Below are 19,899 nucleotides of genomic sequence, written 5' to 3' on the forward strand. Positions count from 1 at the left end.
CTGGTTGAATAGGGAAGAGTCAGGACAGTTGGAGGATAGGAATGGAAGTGAAATTTTCACCATGTATATATGTGTGTCTGTGTGTGTATCCCAATATATATCTACGTATCTATCTGACCATGATACCCGCCTAAAGATTGTTTTTAAAAAGTCAATGATTTTTTAAAAATCATCTACTCTTTTTTTATTGTAGCTTTTTACAAAAATAATTTTTTTTTAATCTTTGGTTGCACTGGGTGCTCCTTGCTATGTGCAGGCTTTCTCTAGTTGCAGCAAGTGGGGGCTACTCTTCACTGTGGTGAATGGGCTTCTCATTGGGGTGGCTTCTCGTTGCAAGACACAGGCTCTAGGCATGTGGGCTTCAGTAGTTGCAGCACTTGGGCTCAGTAGTTGTGACTCCTGGGCTCCAGAGCACAGGTTCAATAGTTGTGGCACTTAGGCTTAGTTGCTCCAAGGCTTGTGGGATCTTCCTGAATCAGGGATCAAAACCATGTATCCTGCATTGGCAGGTGGATTCTTCACCACTGAGCCACCAGGGAAGGCCCCAAGATACTGTATGTTAAGAGGTGATGTGCACTAGGAGAAAAAGGAGGCAAGAGGCATAGGTAGGGAAGCCTTTTCCATAAGATGGCTTGGGGAAGACCCGGCTGAGGAGGAAACATTTGAGCAAAGACTTGAAGGAGGAGAAGAAGTGAGCATGCGGTTATGTATCAGAAGGCATGCCAGTGAGAGGGGACGGATAGCAGAGGCCTGGAGATGGGAGTATGTTTCCTGTCTTAGACTAAAGGAATAGCAAGGAGCAAGCATGGCTGGAACAGGGTGTACACGGAGGACGGTGTAGAGAGATGAGGTTGAAGAAGTTTTGGGCAGGTCACATGGGAGGCATCTGAGCAGAGGAGTGACTTAAGTTTCACAGAGTCCCTCTGGCTGCAAGTGTGGGACAGCCTGGAGAGGAGAGATGGGAGCAGGGAGACCACGGGGAAAAGAAGGTTGGGCCAGCCCAAGTAGGGCAGAAGAGTTGGGGAAGAGTGGCTCTATCTTGAACTCCAGAGACAACAGGATTTCTGAATGGACTGAATGTGGGGTTGAGAGAAAGAGAGGTTTCCAGGAAGAAACCAAGGCTTTTTAGCTTGAACACGGAGAGATGGAGTGGCATGAACAGAGGTGGATTGTGGATAGATTGAATTTGAGAAATCTTCCCAGTGATTCAGTGGCTGATAGGTGTTAAGTCTTTGGCTCAGGCTCAATCTGTGGCCAAAACCCCTCTCCACAGAAGCCAGCAAGCCCAGATTTCAGTCTCTAGATGCTCATGTCCTTCTGACAATGAAATCCTTGAGCCCTAACCCCAGAATGGGCCAGGAGCCTTTCATTCCCAAGATACTGAACTCCCATCCTGGGCCCTACTTCCCTCACATATCCCATGCTTCCCCCAAGTCTACTGTTTAGGAAATCAGGCTCCACCTCAGCTCTTCATCTTATTTTTTGGCTATGCAGGCTTGTGGGACCTTAGTTCCCCAACCAGGAATTGAACCCAGACCCTTGGCAGTGAAATCAGGGTCCTAACCACTGGACCACCAGGGAATTCCCTCAGCTTCAGCCAATTAAAGTCCAACAAGGAGCTGGGACTTTCCTGGTGGCTCAGACTGTAAAGAATCTACCTGCAATGCAGGAGACCTAGGTTTGATCCCTGAGTTGGGAAGATCCCCTGGAGGGGGAAATGGCAACCCATTCCAGTATTCTTGCCTGGGAAATCCCATAGACAGAAGAGCCTGGCTGGCTAGAGTTTGACATGACTGAATGACCAGCACACAGAGGAGCTGGCTGCTCCATAGGTGTAGGTGTTAGGGGTTTTGTATGTCTTACTCTGAAGAAGGCAGTTGGTAGCCACCTGACTCAGTTTGAATCCCGGCTCTACCACATTCCCAGCCATGTGTGTGACTGCAGATAATTAATAAGTGACTTGACTTCTCTGTGCCTCACTTTTGCCATCTCGTTAAATGGAGCTGTTCATGGTCTATATTACCCAAGGTTGTTTTGAGGATTAAGCGAATTTGAATATGTAAAGCTCTGCGCAGAATCCCTCCATGCCTTGTGCACAGTAAGAGCTATACAAGCGCTTGCTGTTTTTATTGTTTTAACGGTAATAATAATAACCAGTTTGGCCCTAGTGAGGGTGAGCCTGGCAAGCAGTGGTGGTGTGTGGAGGAGGAGGGGTGTCCCTCCTGCCGGACCCCCAGAACCAGGCTTTTCTCCTCCCTCTCAGAGCAACCTGATGGTGCCAGTGCTTATTGGCTGCCCGCCAGGCAAGCGCCTGGCCTTCGATATCACCTACACGCTGCAGTACAACCGCGTGCAGAACAAACACTACTTCGACTGCGTCAAAGTGGACCCGGAGATGCCCTGCTTTCTCTTCCGGGACAGTGGGTGTCCAGCACCCTCTCCTTTACTCTCCCCGGCCCTCCCTGCCTGCCCGCTCACTGCCCCCACCCATCCTCTGCTCTTCCTTTGGGTCCTTTCATCTCTCCTCCTTCCCCTCTCTCATTTCTCCTCCCGGCCTCCACCCCTCCGACCCCACAGTCTTCTACCCATTCTTCTTGATCCAAGATTTGGTGACGGGCGATTCTGGCAGTTTTCAGGGCAGGTAAAGTGGGGGCCAAGCCAGCGGCTGACGGGAGTAGGCTGGGGGCAAGGGACTGGGGGGAGGGGGGGCGGCGTGGAGAAAAGGGGGTGGTAGAGGTGAGGCAGGACTCCAGACAGCCCCTTCGAACCTCTGCTCCCCATAGCTACGTGCTGAAGGTGGTGGGCGGCGGGCCCACCCTTGACACCATCAAGGAATACAGCGAGGAGGAAATCTACCGCTTCAACAGCCCCCTGGACAAGTAATCCCTGTGGGACCGGGCCCGTAATCGGCCCTTCTTCCCCTGCAGGCCCCCTCCAGCTGCCCAGCCACAGACCAAACCTGGGATGCAAGCCATACCCACAAGGCCCCGCCCACAACGCAGGCTCCCAGGCTCCTGCAAACTCTAGCCCTCCTGTGGCATGAGGCTCCACCCACCCAATCCCCGCCCCCTTCCCCGCCTCCTTTTGGGGCCTCGGTCTGCTGAGGCCCCGACCCCAACTGAGGTTACCCCTGCCTGCGCAGGACTGGCAGCCTCATCTGGACCACGGAGAACACAACGACCACCGAGGACTTGGCCTTCAACATCATGTCCCACAACAGTTTAGGCATCGAGTGAGTGCCTGGGCCGACTGCAGGCCCCCTTCTCCCCCACCTGCCCACATTCTGTTGGGCCTTTCCATCCGTTCTGCCTCCGGAGACTCCTTGGTCCCAAGCTACACTGTCTTTGAGTTCCTCGAATGAGACTGACTTTGACCTTTATGCAAACTGGACCCTTTGTGTGCAGGACTGGTCCCTCTTAATCTTTCTTCAGGCCTTGGTTCAGATGCCACTTCCTCCAGGAGGACTTTTCTGACTGTTCTAGGTGGGACAGTTGGCTCTCGCATCCTCTTGCACCTTCCCTATTCTCACCCTGACCCCCTGAGCTGTCACTGTCTCCCGTGGAGTCTGTCTCTCTTATAAACCCAGGTCCAGAATAGATAACATAGTATTTGTCGAATGAGACAATGAAAAATTCATTCATTCTTGGCAGGCATTTATTGACCTTTGAATGGAGGTATCAATGAATGAATAAAACAATGAGGTAATAAGTTAGCGTATAGCAGGAATTCCCTGGCGGTCCAGTGGTTAGGACTTTATGCGTCCACTGCTGGAGGCCTGGACTTGATCCCTGGTTGTGGAACTAAGATCCTGCAAGCTGTGTGGCATGGCCAGGAGAGAAAAAAATTAGCATATAGGGCCTCAGTAGCTATTTTTTTTTTTAAGTTCTCAAAATTTTTATTATGAACAGAACAGTGACAGAATATAAGCTTAGTCTATGGGGTCACACAGAGTCGGACACAACTGAAGCGACTTAGCAGCAGCAGCAGCAGTCTATAAGTTGTATCTGACTGTTTGCCACCCCGTGGACTGTAGCCTGCCAGGCTTCTCTGTCCATGGAATTTCCCAAGCATAAATAACTATTTTTGATTCAATGAACGAAAGAAAATGATGCCATAAGCAAGTAAAGGAAACGAATGAGTGAACGAAGTAGCCGACTTGCACCTAGTCAGTATTCAACCTGCATTTATTGACTATATGAAAAAAGGAATGAAGATGCGACTTTGTACCTAGCAGCTGCTCCAGCTGCATTTGTGCCGTGAAGGAATAAAGGCAGCAAAGAATAAATGAGGAATTGGCACATCATAGGTATATAATCCATAATCTAGATGAATACATAGTAACGGAGGAATTGACAACTCCCCTAAAGAAGGGAGGAAAAGAATGGATAAACGAACAGCCTGTCTCCTGGTAGGGGATCAGTCAGCCTTACCAGCTGAATGAGTGAAGGCGTGAATCAGGGAGGGAGGGAGGAGGTTGCACCGAGTTAGCGCTCATCCAGAATTTGTGGGGTAGAGGGGAAGATCGGGCTGTCATGCGCTAGGCATGATTTGTACCACAAGTGCCTGAACTTGCTCCCCCAGGTGGCTATGTCTGGAGAACTCACCATGCCATGACACCATTCCCCACAACATCTTTGCCCCTGAATTCTTCTTCAAGGTGTTGGTGAGCAATAGGTGAGGCACACACACAGCTGAGGTGGGATTGGGGGCTTCCTGGGGGAGGTGCCCACCTCCTCCCCACCCCATCCTGACCCCCATCCCCACCAGAGGTGTGGACGAGAGCACCTATTGCGACTACCAGCTCACCTTTCTGCTGCACATCCATGGGCTCCCGCTCAGTGCCAGGCGGGCCTTCCTCATCCTCCTGGTAAGTAGCTGCCTTGGAGCTGCCCTGCCTGGAGGAGGGGCCCCCCACCCAACCCAGACCGCCTACCGTCACCTGGTGGCCCATTTCCTGCAGGTGTCAGCCAGCCTGTTTGTCGGCCTGGTGATTCTCTACATCGTCTGCTGCCTTCTGTCGCCCTACATGGTGAAGGTTTGCAATATCCTCCGCTGGAAGATCAACAGCATCATTGGCTTAGAGTCTAACTACACCTACAGCACCCCCTCCGACAGCAGGGCCTTCAGCCACTCCGGGACCGTGTCTTGGAGGAGCTCCAGGTTAAACTCCAGGGTTGTCTACAAGGGGGCAGAGGAGAACAAGGCTGAAACTTAAGGATGCCTTGAAGAGGAAGTCTACCACCTAAGCCTCTGGCCTGCTTCAGCACCACCCACCCTTGTCTCTTATTTCCTGGGTTGCCTTGGACATGCAACCCATCGCTTGCTCATCCTAGGCCTTTCTCCTTGTTTTGCTTGAATTTTCACTTCACGTTTCAGCATCAGCTATGGAACCTTGTAAGGACTCGTATTCAGTTAGTTTGTACCACCCAGCTGCATAGGTTATTAAAATATCAAAGTCCTCCTGTGCCAAGCTGGTATATAGTGGCTTCTCTGTATGCCTTCTGGCTCAACCCCTCCCCAGAGTGCCCCAGACCTCCCTACAGTCCAGCAGGGTCCTCCATGACCCAGGCCCGTTGCCATGGCCTGCAGTCTGTTCTGATCAGTCAGTGCCTAGGTTTAAAACTAATTGTGTAAGATTTTGAAAGGCAACACCTATCTACTGTCTAGTTTAAGGAAGGGTCTCTGGGGAGGTTTAGATTTTTGTTTTAGTTGCAAGTAGCAAAAAATTTCGGAGAAGGCAATGGCACCCGACTCCAGTACTCTTGCCTGGAAAATCCCATGGATGGAGGAACCTGGTAGGCTGTAGTCCATGGGGTCGCTAAGAGTTGGACACAACTGAGCGACTTTCCTTTCACTTTTCACTTTCATGCATTGGAGAAGGAAATGGCAACCCACTCTGGTGTTCTTGCCTGGAGAATCCCAGGGACGGGGGAGCCTGGTGGGCTTCCGTCAATGGGGTTGCACAGAGTCGGACACAACTGAAGCGACTTAGCAGCAGCAGCAGCAAAAATTTCTGTGGTCCACATGAAAATGGTAATTTATGGACTTTGCTAAGATGGGCTTCAGGTACAGCTTGATCCAGAAGCTTCAATGTCCATAGATTTCTGGCTCCATTTTTCTAGCCTTCCCTGCCCTGCCCTCATTTGAGGGTGGTCTCTGACCTCAGGCCAGTGCATCTCACAGTCTGAGGCAGCACATCCATATGGTTTATTATCTAGAGAAGAAAAGGGTCTGGAGTCCAACATTCCCAGGCAAAAGTCCTATTGGTCACTCTGATTGGATGGGGTTGAATCATAAACTCAGTACTTTGCCACTCACTCTGCCAGACAGATGAGACCTTGCTTGGCTTAAGCCCTTCAGAATCCACCCCTGGAGCTGAGGGTTGTCAATCCCATCCTAATCTCTTGCTTATGTGTGGGGAAGAGACATTCTTGTAAGGAACATGTGTGTCAAGAAGGGAAAAAGGAGGACTTCCCTGGTGGTCCAGTGGTTAAGAATCCATCTGCCAATGCAGGGGATATGGGTTCCATCCCTGGTCCAGGAAGATCCCACATACCTTGGGGCATCTAAGCCCATGCACTCCAACTATTGAGCCCCCGCACTCTAGAACCTGGGAGCCGCAACTTCCGAGCCCATGCATCACAACTACTGAAGCCCGCACGCCCTAGAGCCCGTGCTCTGCAGCAGGAGAAGCCTCTGCAAGAAAAGCCTGCGTGCCACAGAGAGAGCGTATCCTCCACGTGCCACAACTAGAGAAAACCCACACCCAGCAACAAAACCCCAGCACAGCCAATAAATAAAAATTTAAAAATAAAAAAGAAGGGAAAACGGAGACCAAAAGTCAAAAAACAAATGTGCCGATGTCCTCCACTTCCTGTCCACTCAGTAGGCTCCACTCTAGCCCCTCCCCAGAGGTCTTGGATGGAGTGACTGTGCAAGTCCTCTGATCAGCCCCTCCACTCCTTCACTATAGAAGCAGAGCCCCAGGGGACACACCCTCTGAGGGGTCACCAGGGCAAACAGCTGAACCAGCTTGTCCATGTTGAGGCAGCATAGCTCCAGAGCAGGCATGGCCATTGAAGTCACATTATAGAGTTTGGGAATCATCAGAGGAGCATTCAGAGTGGAGAAACTGAAGGAGATGATCAGATGTAGAAGGATGCTCTGGCTGCCCTGTGGAGGACAGCTCAGCTCTCAAGGCAGCAGGCCAGGGACTGGTGCAGAAGGGGACGGTGCTGGACCAAAGCCTGGTGTAGGAAGGAGGAGAAGGGGCAGGCAGGAGGGATGCTCAGGAGGTCTAGTGAACAGGCTGTGAGGCTGGCAGGCCATGGAAGGGGAGTGGGTGCTTTTAGGAAAAGGTCCAGGCCTCTACCCTGGGGACTGGGGGACAAAGAGGCTATTCCTGAGATGAAAACTGAGGAAAAGGAACAGGTTAGGGGGAGACACTAAGACCATTTGTGGTCACAGTAGGTGTGGGAGGTCCCAGAGACGTCTAAAGGAGTCTATTCAGGAGGCTGCGGGAACCTCGGGTCTGGGGTTCAGCAGGGAGGTCAGCGATGGCCAGGCAATATGCTCAATAATCAAAGGTACAGATTTATCAACAAAATTTATTGCACTAATGCAAATTAAGGAGAATGTGACGAGACAACATCCTATTTTGACCTAAGTCCATTTGAACTGCTGTAACGGAAGACCATAGACTAGGTGGCTTACAAGTAACAGAAAATTATTTCTCATACTGCTGGAGGCTGGGAAGTCCTAGATCAAGGTGCCGGGAGATGAGGCGTCTGGTGAGAACCTGCTTCCTGGTTCACGGGTGACCATCTTTTTACTGTGTCCTTGTGGTAGCCACCAGGGCTTCCCTGGTGCTCAGTGGTAAAGAACATGCCTGCCAATGCAGGAGAGGTGGGTTCAGTCCCTGGGTCGGGAAGATCCCCTAGAGAAGGAAATGGCAACCCACTCCAGTATTCTTGCTTGCAGAATCCCCATGGACAGAGGAACCTGGAGGGCTACAGTCCATGGGGTTGCAAAGAATCAGACATGACTGAGCGACTAAACCACAGCGACGACACATGGCAGAAAGGATGAGGAAGTTCCCTGGGGCCTCTTTTATAAGGGCATTAATCTCAGTTACGAGGGTCCTGCCCTCACAGTCTAATCCCCTCCTGATACAGTGACGTTGGGGGTTAGGCTTCAACATAGGAATTTGTGTGGCACTCAAACTTTCAGTCTATAGCAGATCCCTTTTCTTAGATTAGCAATCTAAGAAAATCTTCATGATGTTCTATAAGGAAAATTCTATCATTATCCCCATTTCATAGATGAAGAAACAGAGGCTCAGGTGTGCCACCTGTTACATGAATGCTGCTGCTGCCAAGTCGCTTCAGTCGTGTCCGACTCTGTGCGACCCCATAGACGGCAGCCCACCAGGCTCCCCCGTCCCTGGGATTCTCCAGGTAAGAACACTGGAGTGGGTTGCCAGGTATCTGCAAAAGCTTTTTCTAAAATTCAACATCCATTTCTTGTATTAACCCTAAATCAGATAAAAACAGAAGGAAGCTGAGCAAGATTATCAAATTACCTGATTACTAAAGACAGGTGGCGTATGGCAGATGGCAATTAAATGCCAAATCCATTTTCAATAAAATTTTATAGGTAGAGTCCACATACATGAAAAACAGCTAATAAACATGTTCAGTTAAGTTGAGGTAGACAAAATCAACCCAAAAATCGGTTGCATTTCTGTACACAAGCAATGAATAATCAGAAAAAGATTTTTAAAAAACAATCCTACTTACAACAAAAAGAATAAAATATTTAAGAATAAATTTATACAAGAAGGAAAAAGACTTGTGTACTGAAAACGACAAAATATTGCTGAAAGGAATTAAAGACTTAAATAAATGGAGAGACATCCCATTAACATTGTTGGCAATACCATCTGTATTAGTTTGCTAGGGCTGCCCTAACAAAACACCTTTCAAGAGCTTTTATGATTGGTTTCTGAGGCCTCTCTTCTTGGCTTGCTAATGACTGCCCTCTGGTGGTGTCCTCACAGTCTTTCCTCGGTATGGTCATGTCACTGGTATCTCTTTGAGTGTCCAAAAGTACTCCTCTTATAAAGACACCTTTCAGATTGGATTAGGGTCCACTGGGCCTTGTTTTAAAATAATCACCTTTTAAAAAATGTATTTCAGGTCTTAGTTGCAGCATGGGGACTCTCTAGTTGTGGCACCCAGGCTGAGTTGCCACCCAGCATGTGGAATCTTAGTTCCCTGTGTTGGTCGTTCAGTTGTGTCCAACTCTTTGCAACCACATGGCTGTAGCCCACCAGGTTCCTCTGTCCATGGAATTTCCCAGTCAAGAATACTGGAGTGTGTTTCTATGTCTTCCTCCGGGGGATCTTCCTGACCTAGGGATCGAACCTGGGTTTACCCACGTCTCAGGTAGATTCTTCACCATCTGAGCCACCAGGAAAGCCCCTGACCAAGGATCAAACCCATGTCCCCATGCATTGCAAGGCAGATTCTTGACCACTGGACCACCAGGGAAGTCCTGAAAATAATCCCCTTTTAAAAGGTTTCCTACCTAGATAGCATATTAAAAAGCAGAGATATTACTTTGCCAACAAAGATCCGTCTAGTCAAGGCTATGGTTTTTCCAGTGGTCACGTATGGATGTGAGAGTTGGACTGTGAAGAAAGCTGAGCACCGAAGAATTGATGCTTTGAACTGTGGTGTTGGAGAAGACTCTTGATAGTCCCTTGGACTGCAAGGAGATCCCAACCAGTCCATCCTAAAGGAGATCAGTCCTGGGTGTTCATTGGAAGGACTGATGCTAAAGCTGAAACTCCAATACTTTGGCCACCTCATGCGAAGAGTTGACTCATTGGAAAAGACTCTGATGCTGGGAGGGATTGGGGGCAGGAGGAAAAGGGAACAACAGAGGATGAGATGGCTGGATGGCATCACTGACTCGATGGACATGAGTTTGAGTGAACTCCGGGAGTTGGTGATGGACAGGGAGGCCTGGCATGCTGTGATTCATGGGGTCGCAAAGAGTTGGACATGACTGAGCGACTGAACTGAACTGATCTCCAAATACAGACCTGTTCTGAGGTCCTGGGGTTAGGGCTTCAGCATACACATTTTAGGGGAATACCATTTAGTCCATAACATGACCCATAGTGCTATACAGATTCAGTGCAATCTCTATCAAAATCCCAGTGGCAATTTTGAACATCTTAAAACTCATATGGAATTGCAAGGGACTCCAAATAGCCAACACTACCTTGAAACAGAAGAACAAAATTGGAGGACTCATACTTTCTGTTTCAAAATTGCAAAGCTACAGTAATCAAAACAGTGTCTGACTGGCATAAAGACAGACATACAGACCAGTGTAATGGAACACAGAGCTCAAAATAAACCCTCACATATAGTCAACTGATATTTGATCAGGTGCCAAGACCCATCCAAGGAGAAAGGACACTCTTAACAACAAATGGTACTTGGAAAACTGGATGTCCACATGCCAAGGGAAAAAGTAGGCCCTTATCTTATGCCAGGTACAAAAATTAACCAAAATCAGACCAGATTTCTAAATTTAAGGGACTCTCTGGTGGTCCAGTGGTTAGACTCCCCACTCCTAATGAAGGGAGCCTAGGTTTGATCCCTGGTCAGGGAACTAGATCCCACATGATGCAACTAAGACCCGGTAGAGCCAAATAGATAAACAATTTTTTTTTTTAATGAAAAAGCAATGATTTTAAAACAGAAGATTTCTAAATTTAAGAATTAAAACTACTGGGAATTCCCTGGTGATCCAGTGGTTAAGACTCAGCACTTTCACTGCCATCAGCCTGGGTTCAATCCCTGATCAAGAAACAGATCCCACAAGGAATGCAGGGTGGGAAAAAAAGTTAAAACTATAAAAAAAAAAATAGGGGGAAATCTTTGATATGTCAATGGTTTCATAAGTATGATGCCAAAAGTACAAGCAACATAAATTGAACCTCATCAAAATTTAAAACTTTTGTGAATCAAAGGATACGATCAAGACCAAAAAACCCAACCCATAGGAGAAAATATTTGTAAATCATGTATCTGATCAAGACTACAATATAGAAAATGAAAAACTTCTGTAACCATAAGCAATTCAATTAAAAATGGCAAAAGACTTGAATAGAGATTTTTCCAAAAAAGATATGTAAAATAACCAATAAACACATGAAAAGATCATTAATTTTTAAATGAAAAGATCATTAATTTTTTAATGAAAAGATCATTAAAAGCACATTCTACATCATTAATTATCAAGGAAAGTCAAGTCAAAACCACAGTGAGATATCCCTTCACACCTATTAGGATGGTTATAATAATTAAAAAATGACAACAGATACAGCTATTGCAAGGATATTGAGAAATTGGAACCCTCATATATTGCTGGTGGAAATGTAAAATCGCTTAGATGCTGTGGAAAAGAGTTTGGGGTTCATCAAAATGATTACCCTAGACTTACTGAGTCATTCAGCAGATCCATTTCTGGATATACAACCCAAAAGAATTGAAAATATGTTCTCAAACAAGTACATGTACATACATGTTCATATCAGCACTATTCACAAAGTCAAAAGCTGAAAACAGCCCAAATGTTCATCAACAGATGAACTGATAAGCAAATGTATATCCATACAATGGAGTATTTATTATTCAACCATAAAAAGGAATGAAGTATTGATGTATTCTGCAACATCTATTAAGGTCGAAAACATAATGGTTTTTGTGAAAGAAGCCAGACATCTAAGGTCATGTATTTTAAGATACCGTTTATATGAAATACCGAGAATAGGCAAATACACAGAGACAGAATGCAGACTGATCAGTTCCAGGGGTGAGGAAACAGTAGGGAATGGAAAACAACAGCTTAAGGGGAATGGGGTTTCTTTCTGTGATGATGAAAATGTTTTGGAGGTAGATAGAGGTATTCTTTTTTTAGAGGTGGTATTTGCACAACATTGTGGATATAATTAAGGGACACTGAATTGTTCACTTTAAGATGATTAATTTTATGTCAGTTTCACCTCAACATGAAGTATATATGTATACATATATAAAATATATACAAAAAACAGTATGATATTTACCAAGAATAAATATTTAAAAAGCAGTATGGGGCTTCCCTGGTGGTCTTGTGGTTAAGAATCCACCTAACAATGCAGGGGACACCTGCCAAAGCAGGGGATCCAGAAATACCCCACATGCCACAGAGGAACTAAGCCCATGTACCACAGCTACTGGGGCAGCACCCTAGAGCTCTCGAGTCACAACTACTGAGGCCACGCAATGCAACTACTGAAGCCCGAGTGTCCTGGATCCTGCACTCTGCAACAACAGAAACCATTGCAATGAGTAAAGTAAAGTGAAGTTGCTCAGTCATGTCCGACTCTTTGCGACCCCATGGACTGTAGCCCACCAGGCTCCTCCATCCATGGAATTTTCTAGGTAAGAGTACTGGAGTGGGGTGCCATTTCCTTCTCCAGGGGATCTTCGGGACGCAGGGATTGAACCAGGGTCTCCTGCGTTGGGGGTAGATGCTTTACTGTCTGAGCCACCAGGGTATCAATCATTGCAATGACAAGCCTGTGCATTTAGAAGTGGGTGCTTTCACTTGGATATCCCAGGTTCAATCCCTGATTGGGGAGCTTGCTGCTAAGTCTGCTGCTAAGTCGCTTCAGTCGTGTCCGACTCTGTGCGACCCCAGAGATGGCAGCCCACCAGGCACCCCCGTCCCTGGGATTCTCCAGGCAAGAACTCTGGAGTGGGTTGCCATTTCCTTCTCCAATGCACGAAAATGAAAAGTGAAAGTGAAGTCGCTCAGTCGTGTCCGACTCTTAGCGACCCCATGGATTGCAGCCCACCAGGCTCCTCAGTCCATGGGAGTTTCAAGGCAAGAGTACCGGAGTCGGGTGCCATTGCCTTCTCCAGATCGGCGAGCTTAGATCCTTGGCAAATAGGCTGGGCGGGGCGAACCGCGGGGGCGGGGGCGGGGGCGGTACGAGCCCAGCGGAGCGTGGATGAAAGACACAATTTATTTACACATTCGTTCATTCATTCAACAAATATTGTCTTCCTCGCGCTGGGAATACAGCAGTAAAGAGAACTGATAAATATCCTTACCTCTTATGACATTTTAAATGATGGAAGACAAGAGAATTGAGAAAAAGTAGATGTTAAATAGGCAGGTGTGATGGAGGAATCAGGGGTAGGATAAAAAAAAAAGAATTGGGAATTCCCTGCATATATGGTGGAATTTAAGCCATTAATACTGGATGATTTTTGTAAAGTTTATGCGTATTCGTACAAGCTTGGAGAAAATGTGGAAAGATGCACTGAGAAACTAGTGAGAAAGATCTAGAGTCAAATCTCAGCCGTTAGTCTCTTGGAAGTTTACCCAGTCTCTCAAAGCCTGTCTGTAACATGGGAAGAATAATAGTTAATCAAGTGGCTCCACCACCGCCACCTCTTGGTGTAGAAAGAGGTGCCGCGCAGGTGAAATCTCCAAGACACAGAGCCCAGGGTGAAGCCGGTGCGGCCATATTGGCTACGGGAATTGCGGAGGCGTTGCGACCGCTGCCATTTTCAGTTAGGGCATGGGGCGACTTCCGGTTACCATTTTGAGTGACAGTAGAGGCGGAGCTCCGGCTGACAAGTTCATTCAGGGCCGGGCTTCGAGGGCACCTCCCTGAGAGCGACTGAAGGCTAAGCCCGGAGGGCGGAGGCAAACCATCGTAGCCTCGCCCCCGATTTGGGGCTCCACCTCCCGGCCCCACTTCCGCCGGGGGTGCGTCGATAGGCGTCGCTGCCGTAAATCGGGCTGTCGGTTTGCCGCATCACGGAAGATGGCGGCCACGGCGGTGAACGGGGTGGCCGGCACCTCGAGCTCGGGGTCTGCGGCGGCCTCGGGCGCGATCCTGCAGGCCGCGGCCGGCATGTACGAGCAGCTCAAGGGCGAGTGGAACCGGAAAAGCCCTAATCTTAGCAAGTGCGGGGAAGAGCTGGGCCGTCTCAAGGTAAGGATCGGCCGGGGGTGCTTCGAGGGGTCCAGACCCAACCGAGCTTCGGGCTCAGGGGGAAACCGCGGCGCCGACGGGACTAAGGCGGACTGGGCTATCTAATAGGGTGAAGGATTCAGAGGAGCCGAAATGCGGTTTGGAGGCATGTAGATGTGAGAGGGACCTCGAACGGACTAAATGCGGCCCCACGGTTGGGGGTGATGGAGAGGGTGTTTCTGGCACACCGAGTGAGAGGTTAAAATTTTGGTGCTTGGAGGCCTAGCTGGTTGGAGTGGTAGGATGGGGCTGTCAGCTTTTGTGATGTAGGGTTCTGGCCGCCACCAAGTGGGAAATGAGGACTGGACAGGGAGATGGAAGAAGGAGGCTGGGATGATGGGGTTCGTGGTTAAGACCAGGCTAAGCTGGGGTCCTAAAAATCTGGGGCTTAGGGATAGATCTGTGGAGAGAGGGGCCCAGCTAAGTTGTGAGAGCAGGATTGAAGCTGGGAAAAATACTCTTAGAGCAGAGGACCTTAATGGGGCTTGGGTTGCTTCAGGCCGGGTGGAAGGGGTACAAATACAGTGGGCTGGACCACGTTACTGAGGTGTGTGGGGTGGTGTCTGTTAAGGGATGATGTGTGAGCTGGACCATAGGAAGAGATTAGCCCCCTTTCCTCCTTGGTGTAGGTTGAGGTGGGTAGCTGGTCCCAACCCAGCAAGGTGTGGGAAAGCGTTGCCAAAGAACCGAAGAAGCTAGTGTCTCCCCTCCCCCTTGATTCCACTGGGTCAGGCATGGAGTGGGTCTCTCCAGTGGGTCTATTAATACTTGTAACATGAAGTCATCCTAAATGAACCCACATCATGTGTCCAGGCCCTGATCTGACTGACTTCTTTAATACTCATAACAACCTTATGAGTCAGGGATGATGGCTAGCTCCATTTTCTAGGTGGGAAAATGAAGGCCTAGATAAAAGTAAATAACTCATACTTAAAGTCCCATCTTCTTTCCTTCCTTCCCCTGCCCTCCTCTTCAGCTGGTTTTGTTGGAGCTCAACTTCCTGCCAACCACAGGGACCAAATTGACCAAGCAGCAGCTCATTCTGGCCCGTGAGTGTCACTGGAGTTGATGGGGGTGGGGGCGGTTTATGGACTTAGGTTGTGGCAAGAATGGTAGCAGTGGTGGTCAAGGTCGGGACTCTGGTCACCTCCTGAGAACTTCCTCTGTTGCCTACAGGTGACATACTGGAGATCGGGGCTCAATGGAGTATCCTACGCAAGGACATCCCCTCCTTCGAGCGGTACATGGCCCAGCTCAAGTGCTACTACTTCGATTACAAGTGAGGATGGACCTGGCCCCTAATTTGGGGGGTGTGTGTGTAGCAGCTTCCTTGGTGGCTCAGTGGTAAAGAATCTGCCTGCCAGTACAGGAGATGGGCAAATCCCCGGGTTGGGAAGATCCCCTGGAGAAGGGAATGACAACTCACTCCAGTATTCTTGCTTGGAAAATCCCATGGACAGAGGAGCCTGGCGGGCTACAGTCCATGGGATCACAAAGAGTTGCATGCAGCTGGGCACACAGTAGTGTGTGTGTTGGAGGGGGTGGGTGGTTTACATGGCAGCTTTATATCCTTGTTGCTCTAGCCACTTGGGACATCTTCCTTCACCTGGGAATTCCCCCTCTGCATAGCTGTGTGCCCAGAAGCCTCAGGGTTCGTGGTTGGCCTGGAGGGCCTGAGTCTGGGATTATGCTGTCCAGTCTCAGTTACCCTCTGGTCTGTCTCCTTCTTCACATTCCCATTCTAAATTTCCACTCCCCAAGGTAGCCACAGTCCTGTTTTACCTGCCTTGATCCCAGCCTTGCTCTCTTCCATTCATCCCTCCATGGCAGCTGGTAGGATCTTTGTGACGCTAAAATTTGACCATGTTGATTGTCTGCTTAGAACCTGTCATGACTCTCCGTAGCACTCAGGTTTCAGACCAAGCTCTTTCCTGTGGTCTCCAATGGGGTATCAGCCCTGACTCCTCTGTCTGTGTGTCTCCTGTCCCGGCCTTGTCTCTCCTACTGGACTGTGAGTCTTCTAGAAACAGAAGGGTCTTGGTCACTGTTGGGTCCCAGCACAGCCTAGTATGGAGCCTGGCCCAGAGCAGAGACTCACTGACTGCACGTTGAATATGAAACTGAATGGTTTCATAACCGAATGGGGTTTCCATGGAGACTGATGGGTAAGAATTTGACAGGAGAAGCTTGGAAAACCGAATTTGAAGCTATTTTTCCCCTTTCCTGATTATATGATCTTGGGCAAGTGGCTTCACCTCTCTAATTCTGTTTCCCCCTAGAAGTGAAGGTAATGCTTATTAATATAATTAGCACTTCTGTGGTATTTGTTGGGGCCAGATACCATTCTAATCACTGTACCTGGATTAAATAACTTAATCAGTTAACTTTATTCATTTAACCCACCTCTATGAGGTGGGTACTGTGATGAAACCTGTTTTACAGTTAGGGGAACGGAGGCTTAGTCACTTTACTGGAGAGGTCACTTTCTAGGGCCCATATGATTGTGACTTCTTTATGTCTCTTTGAGCCTCAGTTATATCTGAAAATCCAGGAACTAGTGGTCCTCCAAGGAGAGAGCATCGGGCAGTCATCAGGGTGGATCCCTGGAGCCTGTGGTGTGGGGAGCCTGGTTGGCACCTAAGCCCTCCTTACCTTGGATTCCCACTCTGGTCCATAGGGAGCAGCTCCCAGAGTCAGCCTACATGCACCAGCTCCTGGGCCTCAACCTCCTCTTCCTGCTGTCCCAGAACCGGGTGGCTGAGTTCCACACAGAGCTGGAGCGGCTGCCTGCCAAGGACATCCAGACCAACGTATACATCAAGCATCCGGTGTCCCTCGAGCAGGTGAGGCTGAGGAAGCGGCGGGGGGAGGGCCTGGCTAAAGGGAGGGGTGCAGGGAGAGACACTCGGGAGGGCTTCCTGGAAGACTAGGCAGGGCTCAGCCTGAGGACTCATTTGCTTATTTGTCTAACAAATATCGAGCCCTAGCCATGTACGCAGGCACTTTGGTTGGTTTTCTGACTGTACAGTGAACAAAACAGATCAAATCTCAGATCTTATGAGGTTGACATTCATATGAGGAAGCAGATAGTAAATAAAATGATTGTGTGTGTCTGTGTGTGTGTGTGTGTGTACATACCAGGGAGGGCTTCCTAGAAGAGGAGGACCCCATCTGCATGGGGAGTGGTGACTATGGCAGAGTGGTCTGGCAGAGTGTAGATTATGGAGGCACTGGGATTATTACAGTGAGGCCTCAGTGGGGATGCCTCTCTGCTGCCTCTTCCTCACCCTCTCTTCTTCCCCACCCGTCCTCTACAGTACCTGATGGAGGGCAGCTACAATAAGGTATTCCTGGCCAAAGGCAACATTCCCGCCGAGAGCTACACTTTCTTCATCGACATCCTGCTTGACACTATCAGGTGTGTGGGGGCCAGGGCCCTGTGGAGTGTAGAAAGAGCTTGGACTCCAGAGTCAGATAGCTCTGTGTTTGAATCCCATTCGGGCCACTTGTGATCTGGGGAGGCTGGGCACATGAGTTTCCTTTTCTGTGAACTGGAACTGGTCATGAGATGGTGGTAAGAGCCCTCTTCTCACTCTGGGCCGTGTGTGTGTATGGGCCCATGGAATTCGACCCTGAGCATGGGCTTGGTGCCCAAACTGCTCAGCTCAGTGCTCAGACAGAGACCTGGCTGCCTTTCTCATGGAAGTACTCCTTGAGTCATCTGGCTTCACCTCAGGTCACCTAAACTGTGGAACCTCAGTTTTCCGTTCTTTAGAAGAGGGCCACCAAATCCCGCTAGCTCCTTGGGGGTTGCTGTGTACACAGGTGGCACTGCATGGGTGGATGGGCGTGACGTGTACAAGTCCATGTGTTCAGGTAGTATCAGAGTTGGTCCACCCGGGCAAAGCGCCAGATTGAGTGGCGTTTTCATTCCTCCAGTGACAAAGCTGGGCCCAGAGAGGTGTGGGGAGTGAGGAGGGGCAGTTGAGTAGGTTTAGGTTATTTTTAACTCTGAAATATTTCTACTCTCTGCAATGCACAGGGAATAATATAATGAGTGCCCACATACCTACCACCTAGCCTAAGAGATATTAATAAAATACCTCCCAAACAGGCAAGCTCCTCCTTTTCACTAGTTTTTGCCCAGAGCTACTCCCTTGTCCCATTTCAGTGCCTTGATGTCTTGCTGTTTTTTAACTTCAGTGTTGACCTCTTAAAGTGGGTACAAAGATCCCCGTTGGGATTGGATCCTGTGGGGAGGGTGTTAGGTGAAGAGATCCCTTTATGTGAATCTGAGGCTCAGTTTCAGCCAAGCCTGAAGTCCTGAAGTGGCTAGGAGTGAGAATCTGAGCCTGGGCCCAGGAGTCCCAGAGACCTGAGTGTGTGCCCTGCTGTGGCCCTAGCTTTGCAGCTCTAGTCAAGCTACTCTCCCCTGAGCCTCGATGGGATAAATGGGGCAGGTAACATATTTCAGTTGTAAGTGCTGAATTGAAGGACCAGGCCTTGTCTGTGCACAATAATGAGACTCATCTTCCCCCAGGGATGAGATTGCTGGTTGTATCGAGAAGGCCTATGAGAAAATCCTCTTCACAGAGGCCACCCGGATCCTCTTCTTCAACACACCCAAAAAGATGACAGACTACGCCAAGAAGGTGGCTGGGGTGGAGGTCAAGGGACCATAGGTGCACTCACTAACAGCAGGGAGGGATGGCCTGGAGGGACACTGGAGCAAGACTCCAGTTGTGTGACCTCAGGCAAGTGGCCAAACTGCTCTGAACTTCAGTTTCCCTATCTGTAGAAAGGGGCTAGGGTTTCATGTGTGGGATAAGCTGAGCCCAGCACCTGGCACCAGCCAGAGCAGGAGGCTTAGCGCTTGATGGTGTCTGTCCTCAGAATTCCTTGGAGAGTGCAGCTTTTCCCCACAAGACTTTGGTTCATTGGCTCTGGGGTGTTTGTGTGGGATCAGGGTCCCTGGAGGTGCTGATGCTTGTGGTGAGTAGCCCTGGTGACTGACGAGGGTCACGGTCAGACTGGAATAGGTGAAGCTCAACTCGGGTGATGGGGACAGCTGATATCTAATGATCGTTTACTCTGGGCCATTCTTCTCAGTACTTTTGATTCATATGATTCCCCACAACAGACCCAGAGAGGTGTGTGATTAGGGTCCCATCTCAAACATGGAGAAACGGAGGCACAGAAAAGTGAAATTACTTGCCCAGGGTTGGTGAGGAAAGTGAGCCAGGGCCTACATGGGTTAAGTGCTGGCTCGGGGGGCTGGGGAGGGTGTGTGTGATCACCCCACCCATCTCCCATCTCTCCTTTCTTACAGCGAGGGTGGGTCCTGGGCCTCAACAACTACTACAGCTTTGCCAGCCAGCAGCAAAAGCCGGAAGATACCACCATCCCTTCCACGGAGCTGGCCAAACAGGTCATCGAGTATGCCCGGCAGCTGGAGATGATCGTCTGAGCTCACCAGGCACTGGGGTGGGGCAGGGCTTGCATTATTTAAGGCAGTTGCAGTGCAGAGTTCCCCCCACCCCCAATAAAGATGGATTGACATTTTCTTTTAGGCCCTTGTTGCCCCAAGTGGACTGGTAGGGACATAAGTTCTTATCTCTGAAGAACTTGGAAGTTTAAGGGCACGAGGAAGTCTGAGATAACCCTGGATCAGCCTCTTTCCAGTGGCCATTGCTCAGAGTCTCCAACACAGATGCCCACTGCAGGGCCCAGTGGCGCTGTGGCCTGGGGGAGGGACAGGCCCCAATAGAGGAACTATTGCGGCTAGCTGT

General features: G+C 49.2%; 2 protein-coding genes across 51 annotated transcripts in view; both read left to right on the forward strand.

Annotated features, from left to right (window-relative positions):
• The window catches only part of CATSPERG (catsper channel auxiliary subunit gamma), a 30,173-nt gene extending 24,703 nt beyond the window's left edge, over window positions 1-5,470 (forward strand). For 34 of the 50 annotated variants that reach the window (XR_015145912.1, XR_015145923.1, XR_015145906.1 and 31 more), the window contains 7 exons: window positions 2,264-2,420; window positions 2,578-2,641; window positions 2,784-2,879; window positions 3,143-3,232; window positions 4,582-4,674; window positions 4,768-4,867; window positions 4,961-5,470. Coding sequence is in view for 15 of the 50 variants with exons in the window: in XM_086352288.1 (XP_086208414.1) it covers window positions 2,264-2,420; window positions 2,578-2,641; window positions 2,784-2,879; window positions 3,143-3,232; window positions 4,582-4,674; window positions 4,768-4,867; window positions 4,961-5,215 (855 nt within the window). In the remaining 35 variants the exon portion in view is untranslated. Of the gene's footprint in view, window positions 1-2,263; window positions 2,642-2,783; window positions 2,880-3,142; window positions 3,233-4,581; window positions 4,675-4,767; window positions 4,868-4,960 lie in introns of all 50 variants that reach the window. The other 16 variants (XR_015145908.1, XR_015145903.1, XR_015145915.1 and 13 more) reach the window with 4 other exon arrangements.
• An 8,211-nt stretch (window positions 5,471-13,681) lies between these two features.
• On the forward strand, window positions 13,682-19,679 carry PSMD8 (proteasome 26S subunit, non-ATPase 8). Its single transcript, XM_086352330.1, has 7 exons — window positions 13,682-14,071; window positions 15,087-15,159; window positions 15,287-15,389; window positions 16,788-16,953; window positions 17,428-17,528; window positions 18,651-18,762; window positions 19,440-19,679. The coding sequence occupies exons 1-7, from the start codon at window positions 13,901-13,903 to the stop codon at window positions 19,575-19,577; spliced, it is 864 nt and encodes a 287-aa protein (XP_086208456.1). The 5' UTR covers window positions 13,682-13,900; the 3' UTR covers window positions 19,578-19,679.
• The last annotated feature ends 220 nt before the right edge of the window (window positions 19,680-19,899 follow it).

Source organism: Bos grunniens, chromosome 18 (genome assembly GCF_055505025.1).
Source record: "Bos grunniens cultivar Pamir isolate PY7600 chromosome 18, Bosgru_T2T1.0, whole genome shotgun sequence".
Classification (NCBI taxonomy): Eukaryota; Metazoa; Chordata; class Mammalia; order Artiodactyla; family Bovidae; genus Bos; species Bos grunniens.

What these genes read in the sequence shown, in the direction of transcription:
- PSMD8 (XM_086352330.1), top strand. Translation starts at nt 13,901, where the DNA reads ATGGCGGCCACGGCGGTGAACGGGGTGGCCGGCACCTCGAGCTCGGGG. An exon ending in GCAGCAGCTCATTCTGGCCC is followed by an intron (nt 15,160 to 15,286) that starts GTGAGTGTCACT and finishes TGTTGCCTACAG; the next exon opens with GTGACATACTGGAGATCGGG. An exon ending in TGCTACTACTTCGATTACAA is followed by an intron (nt 15,390 to 16,787) that starts GTGAGGATGGAC and finishes TCTGGTCCATAG; the next exon opens with GGAGCAGCTCCCAGAGTCAG.